Here is a 16463-nt window from a genome sequence, read left to right on the forward strand (position 1 = left end):
TCTTCTAGCTTGTCATTCAGGTTTCAGCTTGACTGGCATCACGCCTGAGGCTGTTCCTGAGCACCCGACCTGAAGTCCTCACATGGCCGCTGTGCTGCCGGACCTTGTTTATTTACTTTCTTGGCTGGCTATCCTGGAACCGCCACTACTGCTACCTTTCAGTAACCAGAGTCAATAATGCCTTGAGTCCAGCCAGTTCGGGGAGGGTTTCTATCACCTTTAACCCAAGGACCCTTACTGATATGCTCACAGTCCCTCCACAGTGAAACAAGGATGATCTTCCCTGGACCTCCTCTCCCCACCAGGATCATGTGAGAACCCAGCCCAATCGGCCTGTGAACACACACAAAGGCCTGCAGGGACGGGGAAGATTCCTCCCGACAGACGGCTTGTAGATGTGTTTTTGTTTTACTTCTGTTAGGCAACCAAAGTAAAATAAAAGTAAGAGCTGCGAACGGAAAGGCTCCATAAGCCTCTCTGTTCTTCCCGCTTGACCCTCCCAGCTCAGGGTGCTCCTGCTAAAGACAGACACGGGAGGTGGTTAAATTTATTGTGTTCTTTTTTTAATGAAACTAGATTGCTGCTTACAAAAACCCACGGGCACCCTCGTGCCCATCCCCTTCACAGTTCCCTCCGATCGCCCTCTCCCCGCCTCACAGGAACCGAAACAGAGTGCGTGTGGAAGAGCCAACACCACCAGCCCAAGGAATGCCATCCGGGAGAGGCCCTGGGCTCTGACCCTGAGCCTACAGAGGGTGACAGTTCCATCCACATCTGCTTCCACAGGGCCTGAAGGCTGCATGGGTTAGGGTGCTCCACGCTGCCATGGCTCACGCCACCACTCAGACCGGAGTGAAATGATGTGAATGTCCCAATCCCCAGACCCTCCTCCCCCTAGTAGTCTCTCTCCCCTTCCTCCCACCCACCACCCCCCAGCCCTAATTCTACCCCGCTACTGAGATGCGGCCCAGCTTGCGTCAGAAGGGACTGGGCCTACAGGCTGTAGAACTTGAGGCTCCTGTCCATGCCTGTTGAAGCGATAAACTTGGCGTGGTGGCCAAAGGCCACCCCTGTGGTCAGACCGCTATGCTCTGTGGAATGAAAAGAGGCAAAAATGAGAAGGCTGCCTTCGGGTCTAAGCACTGACCCCTAATTACAGGCTCCCAATCCATCACGTCCTTCCCCAATCAGTGTCACTGCTTTCCCCTGTCAACTACCAACTTACGAGGGCAGGGTTCTCGTCTGGCCTGCTCACCATTTATCTCCAGGGATCACTCGATGCCTGGCACATAGCAGGCGCTCAATTTTTCATTGGTGGAATGAATGAATAGGAGAACATCAGTTCCCTCTCACCCGAGCCTTCCGGGCAACCGCGATTCAGCCAGGAAGAGAATTGATTTTGAGTCATGCAAAGTGCACTGAGAGATGACATCTGCACAGTCTTGTTCTGCCACATCTCACCACCTGCTCTTTTTCAAAAGTCTGCAGGGTTCTCAGTTCAGCTTAAAACCTCAGTGCTGAGCTGGCTGGCGTTTATGTTCAATTTTAACTCCTTGCTTGTAACTAGAATAGTCCATTAGCTCATTCACGCTCATGGAGTTCCAACTCCAGGGAGCCCAGGCCCCTAACACATTGCAGAGTGAGTTCAGGGGCAGACGAGGCTGGGCACCACTCCTCCTGGGACTCGGGTAATTCAGAACATCAAAACAAATTCCTTCTAGATTTAGGATCTCGCCTGGGGTCAACCAACTCATTACTAAAAAGTCTGCCTGCCATGCAACTAACTCTGCTGCCCCCAAATCAAAACACCCAGGCCCAGTGAAGGGTTAAAGCTGGTGGGCCACACAGTCAGACCTGAATGGCGGAGGCGGGGTGGAGGCTGGAGGTTGGGAGAAGTATCCTGCATCCTGCCTACAACGTGCCAATGCCATCAACAGATGGCAGCAGCTACCATTCACTGAACTCCTGAGTGCACGTCAGGCCCGTTACCATGCACGCTACCTCCCCTAACCAGCTGGCACCATCTACAAGCAGTATCAACATGCCCGTCTTAAAAATGAAGAAGCCAAAGCTCGGAAGGAGTCAATCACATACCCAGGGTCCCGCCACCATCAGGAGGTTAGAAAAATCCTGTCACCTACTGTCTCAGCATCTTTTTGTTTTTCTTCTCCAGTACTTACAATTGCAATCAAATAATTATTTGTGAAATCATTTCCACACCTGCCTTCCTAACTTGACTCTAAATTTCACTAGTACAAAGACTGAGTCTGTCTTATTCACCGTCCTAATCCCAGCAATGAACTAAGATGCAATAACGCATAAAGATAATGGCAAACTCTCACATAGTGCTTGTGACGGGCCAGATGCTATGCTAACCATTTACAGTAGTCCCTGACTTACAACGTATTCAAGTTCCATCAAACAACACTTACGACCGTCCTTTTTTTTCTGACATCATCGTTAGTAATATGTGGTATACACAATGTCGCAGCATGATTTCCTGATATTATCATTCTCAGATGCAACATTTCCAAACCCAAAGACAAAGATCAGACTTAAAAAAACACTGATAATAAAAGGCAAACTGGAGAAACCTGAGAGTATGGCCCCGGACACCCTTTTAACTCAGTACTGAAGTCACTCCTGAGGTTCACCCTTCAGCCAAAGATTAGACAGGCCCATAAAACGATAATGCATGTAGCTCAACCACGTATATGAGACTAAATGGGCACGCCAGCCCAGGGGCAAAGACAAGAAGACAGGAGCGGACAGGAAACCTGGACAAACGGAAATGGAGAACTGAAGGTCGGGAAGGAGAGAGTGTTGACACGTTGCAGGATTGGCAACCAGTGTCACAAAACGATATGTGTACTAATTTTTTAATGAGAAACTAATTTGCTCTGTAAACCTTCACCTAAAACACAATTTTAAAAAGGCAGTAATAATGGAAAAAAAAAAAAAGTATTCGACTTACATCAGAACCGACTTAAAACAGAGTCATCATTGGAACAGAACCCTGTCTTGGTGGGGGGCTACCTGTACGTATATACATACACACACATATAGACAGGTAGTCCCTGACTTACAACGGGGGTTCCATTCCAACAACTACCCCATCGTAAGTCAGCTCTGACGTTAAGTCCAAAACCTCATTTTTTTTTAGTTTTCAGTTCAAACCATGGCAGCGTTTTGAACAGTAAGTCATAAGATTGAACATCCGTGAGTGACTATCTGAGAATGATAACATGGGCAAATTACGTGCTCTAACACTGTATGTAGTACACATTACTAAGAATAAGATGTACGAAAAAAACTTACAGGTGTTAAATGCAGTTCGTCGTAACCCAAATAAGTCGTAAGTCGGGGACTGCCTGTGTGTACGTGTGTGTATATGTTTTTTTAAACTAATTTAAACTCCCTAACAACCTCACTGAATATGTAGTATTACCATTCCCACTTTCCTGAGGCTCCAGGGATGTTAAGTAACTTGCCACTTAGAGAGTGTTTAAAAGCCACTTAAGCAAATCTATGCCTGCCCCTGAACTGCCTACTCCCGTGAGGCTTCCCTACTTCCCTGGGCACCCTGAGGCCCGTCTCCACCTGTAAAGTGAAGAATCTCAGTCCACTGCTTGCAGATGTAGATCTGGACATCTGTGCCCCCAAGGGCCAGGTAGGTGCCACTCTGGTCGAAGATCAGCGACTTCACCTACCAGAACGAGAGAGAGAGGAGGTGAAACCCGGGGAACAGAACTATGGGGCAACTGGGGATAAGCAGGAGGCTGCTGAGATTAATAGGTCAATTCAGAGAATAACTGACAAATGAAGACAGGCAGCTGCAGGGCGGTGGGGGGGGGCACACCTCAAAGTTGTTATCCAGCTGCAACGTCTTAAAGTTCTTAAGTTTGCGCAGATCCCAGAGCTTGACAGAGGAATCGTCGGCCGCCGTTGCCAGGTAGTAGCCGTTCTCGGAGAAGGCAATGCTAGTGATGGGGCCTGAGTGACCAGGGAAATTGGCCACATTGGTGCGCTCCTATTGTCAGGGGAAGAGAGAGTAAAGCCATGTCGCCGCTGGCCATTACAGGAAGAAAATGGGGCTCGCCTGACTCCTACCTCTGAGACGTCCTTCTCAGGGAAGGACGACAAGCAGGAGCAGCAGGGATGGACAGCCTGGCCCAGGACCCCAGCCGTCACATCGCACACCTAGAGTGAGTGTCTCTCCCCGTTCAGGACCCCCCAGGGCCAGGTGCCATAAGCACTGCTAATCCACAAACACTCCGACCCTGGGCCTCAGACGGAAGGCTGCCATGTCCTACCTTCAAGTCCCAAATCTTGATCTGAGAATCCATGGTTCCTGTTCCAAAAATGAGTCCATCGGGGTGGAACTGCGCACAGGTAAGAGCTGCAGAGAGACCGGCAGGCGGTCAGAAGCCACTGGGGCGAGACTAAGAGCACAAAAATAGGTTCCCTGTCCTTCCTGCTCCTCACTGGGCCCAGCCCAATGCCTGGCCCTTACCAGCTTCTGGTGGCAAATGGGTCTTCAGAAGAATAAATGAGCAAATAATTAATAAAAGGATAAATGATAACCAAACGATGAAAACCAAAAACCAAACCAAACCCACTGCCGTCAAGTTGATTCCAACTCATAGCGACCCTACAGAACAGAGTAGAACTGCCCCACAGAGTTTCCAAGGAGCGCATGGAGGATTCAAACTGCCGAACTCTTGGTTAGCAGCCATAGCACTTAACCACTACCCCACCAGGGTTCCCAGATGATGAAAAGACAGAGCCAAATGTTTCTGGGGTGACTTACAGCAGCCAGAGGTCTCATCTGTCACCTTGGTGAGCACACGCCCTGTCTGGATGTCAGAGAAGGCCCAATACTGAAAAAGCAGAGACAACGGGGCCAATAAGAAAGCAGGTCCCTAGGCTCTGGCTGCTCCTGCCGGAAGGCAAACCCTGGCAAAGCTGGCTCCTCCCCTGAGAGAGGAAACATTCTCCTGGCTTCTGCAGCTGGGGTTGGTAAGATATTCCCCCCTCCCAGGGTGGCCAAGCTCTGAGACCAGCCGGCTCCTTCAGGGCCCTGGCTAGGATCGCACCTGGTCGTCAGAAGAGCTCAGGAGATAGTCACCGGTGGCGTGGAGGCTGAGGCCTGTCACAGCACTCTCATGGGCCCGAACAACCTGGACACAAGAGGCGTTCGGGACTGACCAAATCCTGATAGTAGCATCTGGGGAAGCTGAAAACACCAGGTCCTAAAAGGAAAGCAATAAGGCAGAATATCAGAGACACAGACGAGGTGGACCATGACAATCTTACACAAGGGGGCTGGGGATGACCACAACTACCAACTGCTTCTCCTTTCAGCCCACCCTGCCTGGAACCACCCCAAGCCTAAGAGAGCCAAGTCAAATGCTATTCAGATGTAAATCAGACTCCTGAAGTAGGAGCCCTCGCCATCTAGCGGCAAAAAAGGACAACTGCAACAGAGTAATTCCCCACCCCGTTTTCAGGGCCAAAGTGAGAAATGTGGCTAGTGCCAAGGAGGAACTGAATTTTTCATTTGATTTTAAGTAGCCACATGTAAGCTAAGCTAATGGCTGGAGCCCTGGTGGCACAGTGGTTAAAGTGCTCAGCTGCTAACCAAAAGGTCAGCCGTTTGAACCCACCAGCCGCTCCACAGGAGAAAGATGTGGCAGTCTGCTTCCATAAAGGTTACAACCTAAGAAGCCCTATGGGGCAGTTCTACTCTGTCCTACATGGTCGCTATGAGTTGGAATCAACTTGATAGCAACGGATTCAGTAACGGGATGCTAATGGCTACCACAGGCCTGGAAGGGACTGTGAGGGTCTGTTCCAGTACCTCCCATACTTAAGAATTTCAGGGGCAATTGTTAAAAAAAATTGGGGAGGTAGAGAACTTACACAGTGTCACCAATGCATTATTCCGGCTTAGTCAGGACATTAAAAAACCACACACACACACAAAAAAACTACCACCTACTGTCCACACTATTTCATAAGAACAAAAATCTATTAACATCAAGTAACATGGGGCTGCTGAGAGCCGAAACTGATGCCACAGCACCTACCAACCATAAGCAGGAAGGACAAAATCTAAAATAAATGGAATGCAATGCTTTCAATTCGAACAGATTTAGTTTTATGAGAAAGTCGCCATGTTATTCCGGCACTTGTCATTTCCCTGAGGGCCAGGGAAAAAGGCTGGCTGTTTGGGAAACAGTGATCGAGCCATGGTCCTGCAGCCCCAGCCCCAAAATGTTTGGGACATAGAAACCCAAATCCCATAATTAATGTCACTAATCTGGCCTAGTAAGTAACCTTTACCCTTTAAATCAGCAGCTCTCAGCCTGTTTTAACCCACAGCCCTTTTGAGAGTCAACGGCAAGTTTTTGCTTCCCACTCTGGAGGATTATGGGTAACAAGGATTTATCTATCTTCCCATGAGTCAAGGTTTTGTTGAAATTTGTTTTCTGCAGTTTGTATTAAGAACGCTAGGATTTTTTCCCTTTTGCTAATATAAAACATCTCATTGAACATGCTTTCTCTAATTATACTTCTTTTCTCCCCCCCGGTTTGAAGATCGATGCTTTTTCGGAGGTCCTACGTAAAGGATAACCTCCAGAACCCCACATAGGGGCCACGAGATGCCAATTCTGGGCACTTGCAGCTCTTTCTCGGCCCCACTCCACTTCTCCACCCATGAGATGAGGGCTAGTGGGGGCTAAGTGACTGGTTCTGGGACCTTGAGGCACTGAAGCAGGGCTCCAGAAAGAGGAGCTGAAGGTGGCGGAGAGTACCCGTACCTGGGAAGGGTGAAACACCACACTGGTGACTTTCTTGGTATGGCCCTTGAGGGTGGCCAGAATTTGCTCAGAACTCTTGTCGAAGACAACAACGTTTTTATCCGCCCCACCTGGAGAGGACACAAATGACACACAAAATGGTCAGGCCCATCCAGATCCCTCCGCTTTCATCCCCACGCGCATGAAGAAGACAAGCACCGTGGGCTTTCCCTGGCTGCCCCCGCCCCCCACTTCCGCCTGCCAGTCAGGCCTAGACTCTTACCAGTGAGGATCTTGTTGGTGTCGGCGGGGCAGAGGTCCAGGGCAAGGATCCCCGGAATGCTGGCACTGTGCAACCCCTTTGTGGAAAGAGCCAACCTAAGCCCAGTCATGGCCAAGAGCCACACAACTCCCTTATTCCATCCCTAGCCACCCACCCCTCCAGCCTAGGGGAATAAGTTACTTCTGTGCCTTATCCATTCCCCCTGGCTTTCTGCCCGGATACAGAACTCCCTCACTGAATTCCTGGGAAGCCCAGAGCCAGGCAGGAAGAGAAACCCTGACAACTCAGCATCCGAAGCTAGAAACAGGGTCAGGAGCCCCAGACAGCTTTCCACTCACTATTCTCCAAGCTGGCCTGCCCACCCTAGAAACACCATGGCAGGGCCCTGCCTCCAAGTTACCCAGGAGCCGGCCACTCACCACGTGGGATGCCACCTGCCGGTATTTGCTGAGCTCTTCTGGCTTCACCAGCTCCTCAGGCACAGTCTTCCCTCTCTGAGAAAGTGAAAAAGCCCCCCAAGAAAAGCGGCAGTGAGTGCAGGCTTCAGCCACCCCTTTCTCCTCAGAGGGTAACCACTGTCTCCAGCCAGGCCAACTCTTTCTCCTGGCGTGAGGAGAGGACTCACCTTTTTACGCTCCGTGGTAAGCACAGTGGCCTTGTCTTGAAGCTGGGGAGGAGAGGAGACAGGCTCAACGTGAGATGACTTAACTTGTCAGGACAATGACCCCTTGGATGCTGGCTGCATCACCAAGAACTTGTTATCTCCGTGTTCTATGCTAAAGGCTTACACGCATTATCTTTTTCTACTTTCATCTCAACCTTGTAAGGTGGGTGACGATGACCTCGTATTATAGATAAGGAAACTGAGCATCAGAAAAGTGAAGTCACATGCCCAAAGTCACACAAGTGATAAGTGGCAGAGTGAGGACGTGAACCAGCTGTAGAGCTCCCTGACCAGGTCCCTGCATACAACCATTTAAGATGAGAGCTGAGGTGCACGTTGACACAATCTCAACTGCCTGGAAAAGACCCTATCACGTCCCACAGATGAGGATTCCATGAGTGTAACAGAGAGCACTGGACCTGGAGTCAGGAGCCCAGCTCTGCCTCTTACGAGCTCAATCTGAGTCTCAGGTTCTTCATCAGTAAATAAGAATGATAATTCCTGTCCTATCTCCTTCATAGAAGAAACATGAAAACATCTAACAAAGGGCTTCAGTATCTGCAAAGAACTCCAGTAACAGCAAGAGCTAAAAGTTACACTTAACGAGAATTACGTGAATCACTTCAGTTCCCACAATGAGCCTATAAAGTAGGCACTATTATTCTCATACTAGAAGCAAAGGAAATGAGACAGAGAAGGTTGGTTAAGTTAGGCCACGGTCATAAAGCTTGTAAGTGGTGGATCAAAAATACCAATCCAGGCCATCTGGCCCCCAAGTCCATCCTCTGTACTGCCAGATTCTACTTCCAGGTGTACAGAATTTCTGTTCATACTGGACTCAAGGCAAACGGACTCAGGGCCCATAAACATGCTCACCAAGTGAGAGCACAACTTACCTTCTGGATAATCTCGGGGCTCATTCCCACCAGCTCACCCAAATCCATCGGCTCGCCTGCACCCTGAAGAGAAGAAAGGTGAAGGTGAGAGAGGCCTAGAATGCCAAGGACACTTGCATTAAGACAGCTACACGGGCCACTGTACCCAAATGGGCTGCTGGCGAGGGGCGGGGAGTCGCTCACCACAACACTTGGCTGTGAGCTTGGCACGGCCTGGGGCACGATGAGACCTGCCTGCGGTTTCAGCGTGGCCAGAGCTAAGGAAGAAAGTAATGTCAGCAATGGACTACGGCAAAGCAGGACCAGCACAGAGTGGGGGAGGGCAAGGGAGAGCCTGCACCTTCTCTGGCAGCAGTGACTTCCTTGGTGAGACGGGCAATGACACGGCACGCGGCATCGTGCTGGTACAGAGCATGGGACAGCTCTTGGCGGGTTGTCTGCAGCTGCTGGCGCAGAGTGAAGCTGTGCAGCATGACCGCATCCTGGGAGAAACGCTGTGGTGAGGGGCTGGCAGGTGCCAAGGCACCCAGCAGGACAGAGCCGGCCTTTGATCAGGGGACGCTGCCTGGCATCAGTGACCCAGCAGTATCTGAATGACCCTGAATGTGCTGGCAGGCACTCCGTGCCACGCCAATGCATCCCATGCCAAACACTGGACTCATGGACAGAAGCAGGGGCCAGCTCTTTCCCACCCCATCTTCTCTAATTTACCGGCAAATTATAGATGTCATGCCGTCGCCTCACCAAAAGGAACAATAACCGCTGCTATTTATCATTGCCCTCATTGTGTCAGGCCCTGTGCCAGATGGTCCCTCAAGATGCATTCACTCAGATTTACAGAACACCTACTATGTATCAGGTGCTGCCCTCAGTGCTGGGGATACACTGATGAATAAAACAAGACCCTGATGTCATGAGGTTTATACTCTATAATTGTATCGTAACCCTCCCAAAATCCTGAAAGATAAAATACTAAAATCTCCACCATACAGTCACGAAAACCAGGACTCAGAGTGTGGGCAACTTGCTGGAGGTCACATGGCTAGTAAGCAATGAAGCTAAGTTTGAAACTCAGACCTGTGTGACTTTTACACCCAGGTGCCTCCTCCCATATCATTCTGCCCCTCGAAAAAGATGACGATGCTCCAGCCTTCCCACTCCCTAGTCCCAGTCCAGGGATCCATCTCTTCAAGTGGGGAAGACATTGGTTCCCTCTGGGGAACTCACCCACTCATCCTGCAGAGCTTTCAGAATGGCCGGGATGCTGGTGGCTGAGGGAGGCTTGGGCCGGATTGGGTGAGCAACTGCCGAGAGGGAAAGTGGTATGAAGAACCCTAACCCAGCAGCCTCTTACCGTTCCCCACCTCTTTCCCCCTCAGCCTGAATTAACAGACCACCATCGCCTCTTCCAATGCAAAGGCACCACCTCCCACCCTCTCAGCCTCTGAACTGAGGCAGCTCTGGCCTGAGGCTGACCAGTGGGCACCTTTGATGTCGATCAGCTGCTCCTCAGACAGAGGCTGGTTGTTGATGGGGTCTGTGCCGTTCTCCGCAATGTACTTCTCAATGAGCCTCCGCTCATAGACATGATTGGAGACAGGGGACACACACGGGTGCTCTGGCACTTCATTGGAGACTGCAGGGAAAAGGCAGGCAGTGAGCGTGGGGTCAAAGGGAAGCCTGGACCAAAGAAACCCCTCACCCGCTACTGGCCCCAATAAGGCCACATGTCCTCACACTGAACCAAAAGGAAACAAGACCTGTGTCCCCAAGCCAGTTTTGTACTGTCCCCAGAATGCTTTCCAGTGACATAAGGAGCTTCTCCATCAGCAGTCTCCTGATAGTCAGGTTTTCGACAAATATTCACCGCAGAGCTACAACATGCCAGGCACCCTAGGGAGTAGTCAATAATCCCTGCCCATCTCATTTTTAAACAAAACTGGTGGTTGTTGTCGTGGCGGTGTGCCATCAAGTTGATTCCGATTCATAGTAACCCTACAGGACAGAGAAGAACTGCCCCATAGGGCAGTTTCCAAGACTGTAATTTTTATGGAAGCAGACTGCCACAGAACAGCTGGTGGGATTGAACAGCCAATCTTTCAATTAGTAGTTGAGCGCTTAACCACTGTGCCACCAAGGCTCCTTACAAAAATAGCTAGGCATCCATTATACTCCAGGAGATGGAGACATGTATGAAGCCACTCAAATCCCTGCTGTCCATCTCAGTCTAGAGCCCTAGGTAGGTTATCGAAGAAGATACAAAGCAACGAGACAAGTACTATAATAATAAAAAACATTTATGTGGGGTTTGCTAGGTGCCATGCATGATTCTGAACATTTTACATAATCTCATCATCATTTACACACCTGCCCTGAGTAGACGGTGTGCCCTAGAGAAGAGGGATTACAGCTGGTCTCTGACTCCCAGTAGGTGCACATCCCAAAGACGAAGGAATGAATGCATGGGAGGAAGGACGGTGCTGGAGCACACAGAACAGAGCTCTTTCAAGGGTCAAAGAAAACACTGGATGTGAAAATACTTTGCAATTTCTTCAATGTAATTATAATTCCCTCCGTGTAAGGTATTCCTTTTCCTGCCCATTTCCCTTTTTACTACCCTTCTTTGGATTTAAGGGAGAGGTTCAGGAAAGAGAGGATGGCTTAAAGGTAGGAAGCAAAGAGAGAAAGGGGTGGGAAACTGGTAACCTGATGAAAAGATGAGAAAAGAAAATGGGAGCATGACACAATAAAACACCAAAAGGAAAGGCAGTATAAGGCATGGAAAAGCATGGATTTGGGGTCGGGGAACCTGACTGTCACCCCGCACTGCCACTTACTAGCTGTGGAACCTTAGCTAACACTCATCCTGGGCTTCCCTTCCTCACCTGTAAAGCTAGGGTCTTTATTTCTGCTTCGGGAAATTCTTGTGAGGATAAAATGAGATCACAGACTTGGAAGCACTGCTGGAAACCATGAAGGGCCTCATAAATAAGCACTGTTTTTATTCGTGCTACAGTGTGAGAGAGACCTGGCTTCCAGCCCTGTCTCTGCCTCTAACTCACTGTGTGACCTTCGCAAACTCCAGAAGCTCCGACTGCCCAAGCGCGACCTCAGACAGCATCCAGTGCAAAGTCCTCATTTTGAAGATGGGGAAACTAAGGCCCAGAGAGGGGTCGATCACAAAGCTAATCGGAGGCGAATTCTGAACGAGCCCTCGGCTCCCCTGGCTCCTACGCTAGAGAGGCTTCCCCTGCACCAACTCCCTCTGTCCAAGCCTCTGTAAAACCAAATGGTTGGCCCCAAGGAGCCCTGAGACGACAAATCTGAGGCGCTGTGTAAACTGCGAAGCTCTGCGCAAATGGACCCCGCGCGGAGGACGGAAGGTTCCCGGTGCTGACAGGCCGCCGCTCTATCGCCCGGGAGCCCCGTTCCCGCCTCCTCCAGAAGCCGGTGTCTCAGCAGCTGGCGCATTCTCCCGCTCCGCTCTCCAGCCTCCTGCAACCCACGATCGGCCGCAGGCGCTACTCACTTGAGCAGATCAGAGACATGGCGCCGTCACTGCGCTCCGAGGCGCCTCACACCGGGCTCCGTGACTGGCTTCGGAGCCGCCGCGGGCCACTTCCGGTTCCCCGCTGCTTCCGGACGCTCCGCAGCGAGCGGGGAGCACCCCGCCGAGCTCTGGTAGCGTAGTGCTTCACGTGGGTCTGGGGCAGGTGGCGCGCCGCAGCCTTCAGCAACTAACGGAAACTGCCCCTTCCCAGAATGCAACCGGGCAGGAAAGGGCCCGCCACAGAACACTCGGCTATTTCCGGATTAACTCGTCTCCTTCCGTAAAGTGCCCCAGGGAAAAGGCGGCGTAAAACTACATTTCCCATGATGCAGTGGGACCGTTACATCCAATGTGTTCCTGCACTCCTTTTGAGACGCGGTAGTGTCTGTGTTTTCCGAATTTTAATGTGCACAAGAATCTCTTAACGAGCTTATTAAAATGCAGATTTCTAGGGTCTGTCCTAGAGAGTCTGCATTTTAATTTAGCGCCCAATAAAATTGAGGCTGGTGTTTCTCGGGCCGCCCTTTGAGAAAATACATGCTGGGGGAATCCGATGAAAATGCAGATGAGTAGGGGAACTAACAATGATCAAAAAACGGTTTTAGTACTACTTCTGTTACCAATTTGCTCTGTGACCTTAGGCAAGTCACTAGTTTCTCTGCCGGTTTTCTACATGACTTCTAGGTTGCTTCCAGCTCAGGTAGTGTAAGATTCTTCGTTGACCTCTGTAAGATAAGATATACTCAGGAAAGATGTAGAGAACGTGCGCCGACTCGTGTGGGCTACGAGGGAAGACAGCAGGACGGGTAGATGTGGTCACTGAAGTCTTCCCTGAAAAGGCGTGAATGAGCTGGGCTTTGACAAACGGGCAATATTCAGAGAAAGGAGAAAGAAGTGAAGGGTATTCTAGAAGGAACAGCATGAGCAAAGACGGAGAGAAGAACAAAAGTTGCAGATATAGGGCAGTAGGGTATAGCGGCCAAATGCATGGACTCTGAAGCCAGACTGCTGAAATCCCAACTCCATCCAGCTAGTATGCTGTGTGAACTTCTCTAAGTTGTTTCCTCATTTGTAAAATCGGGGAAGTGAAAACAAGGGTAGAACTAAGTTATAGAGTTTTTTTGTGATGAGTTAACAAACAGCACTTTGAACTAACCCTGGAACATAGTAAGTACAGTATACATATTCATGTTTGTCATTATCTCAAAAGCCAGCAAGATTGCCCAAGCTCCCCTGAACTGATAAAATAGCTTCCTAGTAGCATCTGGGATCTTAAAAGCTTACCAGCTGCCATCTAAACCCATTGCTAATCTAAGATACAATTATTAGTCTCTTCCTGTCTGGAACAAAAGAGAGTGAAGAAAACCAAAGGCTCAAGGAAGCAATTAGTCCAAAGGACTAACGGACAACATGAACCACAACTTACACGACCCTGAGACCAGGAGAACTGGATGGTGCCCAGCTACCACTACCAACCACTCTGACTGGGATCACAACAGAGAGAGGGTCCTGGACAGAGCCGGAGAAAAATGTAGAACAAAAAATCAAAATTCACAGAAAAGACCAGACTTACTGGTCTGACAAGAGACTGGAGGCACCCTTCTGACCTGAAACTGAAGCCATCCCTGGAGATCACCTTCCAGCCAAGCAATAGACAAGCCCATAAAATAAACAATAGTATCTGAGAGGAATGTGCTCCATAGAACAATCCATTATATGAGATCAAAGGGCAATATTTGCCCTAAAGCAGAGATGAGAAGGCAGAAAGGGATAGAAAATCAGGATGAAAGGTATCGGGGAAACCAGGGTGGAAATGGGGAGAGTGCTGACACGTTGTGGGAAATAAAACTAAGGCCATAAAACACTTTATGTACGAACCAGCAGATGGGAATCTAATTTACTCTGTAAACTTTCACCCTAATGCACAATTAAAAAAAAAAAAAAAACTTCCTGATTGACCTTGTTTCCAGACTGGCCTCCCTCTAATCCACTTTCCACAAAGCAGCCAGTGATCTACTTTCAGTGAAAAATCTATTTATGCTACTCCTCAGGCATTTAATTCGTTCAACATATATTGATTGGGGTGTGTCAAGCTCTGTTCTGATCATTGCAGATACAAATGAATGAACAAAATGACAAGGTTCCTGCTCTTATGGCTGTTTAATTTTATGGAGAGCATGCAGAAAATCAACACCTAAGAAGATAATTCCAGAGAGTGGTTGTTGTTCTTGGTTGCCATCGAGTTGATTCCGTCTCATGGCGACCCCATGTGTTACAGAGTAGAGCTGCTCCATAGGGGTTTTTTTGTTTGTTTGTTTTGCTGTAATCTTAACAGAAACAGATCACCAGGTCTATCTTCTGCAGCACCACTGGGTGGGTTTGAACTGCCAATCTTTAGGTTAGCAGTGGAGTGCGAACCATTTGCACCACCTGGGGACCTGGAGAGTGGTAAGCACCATGAATAAAACAAATCAGAATAAGGTGAATAGTAGCTGCTGGGCATCGGAGGGAGGACTTCTTTATGCAGGATATTTAGGGAGGGTGTCTCTAAGGGGGTGACATTTTTACTGAGACCCGAATGAGGGAAAGCAGTCAGTCCCAAGACCAGGAATGAGTGACTCTGGCAGAAGAAACTTGCTCCCAAGCCCTGTGCCATCTGGCCCAGGCTGACCTCCACAGTCTCTCCAGCCACACTGGTCTTTTAAATCCTCAAATTTACCCACCCTTGCTTAGAACACTTTCCTCAAATCCTTCCCTTCTTCCCCTCCCCCCAATGCCCTCCAATGTAAACTTCAGTCCCACCTTAGATGTCACTTCCTCAGGAGGCCTTTTCTTTAATATCAGGCCAAGGTTTAGCCCCCATAAACCAGTTGCCAGTGAGTCAATTGTGACTCATGGAGACCCCATGTGTATCAGAGTAGAACTGTTTTCCATAAGGTTATCAATAGCTATGATCTTTTGGAAGTAGATTGCCAGGCCTTTCTTCTGAGGTGCCTCTGGATGGATTTGAACCACCAACCTTTCTGTTAGTAGCTGAGTGCTTAATTGTTTGCACCACCCGGGGCTCCTTTAGTCCCCATAAACCCAACCCAACCCATTGCTGTCAAGTCGATTCCAACTCATAGCGACCCTATACGACAGAGTAGAACTGCCCCATAGAGTTTCCAAGGAGTGCCTAGTGGACTCAAACTGACAACCTTTTGGTTAGTAGCTGTAGCACTTAACCACTATCCCACCGGGGTTTCCTTATCAGCCTCTAATTCTCCTCTGAGCCACTTGAGATAACTATAATCATTTAACTATTTATAATTATCTGTCTGATGTCTGGATTCTCCATAGCCTGTAAGATCTGTGATGACAGGAACCAGGGTGTCCTGTTCTCTGTTGTTCCCTGAGTCTAACAGTGCCTGGCACATAGTAGGCTTGGCACATAGCAGGGGCTTCATAAATACTATCGGTTGAATGACAGGCTGCCTGGCGGGCCAGGCGTCTCAAGTACTTAGATTTGGTAGGAAATAAAGTGGGTTAGTAAGTGGTTAGACTTGTGGGCTTGGCAGCAGAACAACATCTGATTGCATTTGAGCTACCAAGTGACCTAAAGATAACCACATTTCCAGAAGTTTCCTCTGAAAGGCACTTACTAGATGGGTTGGAAGGGGACAAACTGGAGAGGAAAACACATTCATTCCTTTAACGGACAAATCTTTATTGAGCACCCACTGTGTGCCAGGCAAGAGACATCCCTACACTGGGGAGCTTATGGCTGTGACATCAGAACACAGGAAAAAAGGAGTCCCTTCAAAGCTTTCAGAGCCCTGGTGGTACAGTGGTTAAAGTGCTCTGCTGCTAACCAAAAGGTTGGCAGTTTGAACCCACCAGCTGCTCCACGGGAGAAAGATGTGGCAGTCTGCTTCCATAAAGATTACAGCCTTGGAAACCCTATGGAGCAGTTTCACCCTGTCCTATAAGGTCAGAATGAGTCAGAATCTATTCAACGGCAACGGGTTTTGACTATACTATATGGCAATGGGAACGGGGTTATATGCCAAAGGGCTTTTTCAAGGCTTTTGGGTTTCAAAAGCCAGCCCCATGGGAAATAGAAGGAATTCAGGGAATAGACAATTGACTTAAATATCATGGGTAAGTGCTTGATCTCCACACCACCACCACCCACTTTGTCCTCCCCACAAAGGAGACAGGTATTCCCTAGTCTGAAAACGGAGCTTTAGAGGGAAAGAGAGAGACTCATAGCTGTTGGTAGGTCCCT

At 49.2% G+C, this 16463-nt stretch overlaps 1 protein-coding gene across 1 annotated transcript; it reads right to left on the minus strand.

Annotated features, from left to right (window-relative positions):
- Positions 1-913: 913 nt before the first annotated feature.
- Positions 914-12409, minus strand: PRPF19 (pre-mRNA processing factor 19). Its single transcript, XM_049892121.1, has 16 exons — positions 12176-12409; positions 10133-10282; positions 9874-9950; positions 8987-9128; positions 8830-8903; positions 8647-8709; positions 7712-7753; positions 7506-7580; positions 7087-7162; positions 6825-6934; positions 5097-5252; positions 4811-4880; positions 4314-4399; positions 3860-4030; positions 3601-3706; positions 914-1091 (listed from the first exon to the last, which is right to left on the minus strand). Exons 1-16 carry the CDS (start codon positions 12192-12194, stop codon positions 994-996), a joined length of 1515 nt encoding a protein of 504 aa, XP_049748078.1. The 5' UTR covers positions 12195-12409; the 3' UTR covers positions 914-993.
- Positions 12410-16463: the final 4054 nt, after the last annotated feature.

Source organism: Elephas maximus, chromosome 7 (assembly GCF_024166365.1).
Source record: "Elephas maximus indicus isolate mEleMax1 chromosome 7, mEleMax1 primary haplotype, whole genome shotgun sequence".
Taxonomy (NCBI): domain Eukaryota; kingdom Metazoa; phylum Chordata; class Mammalia; order Proboscidea; family Elephantidae; genus Elephas; species Elephas maximus.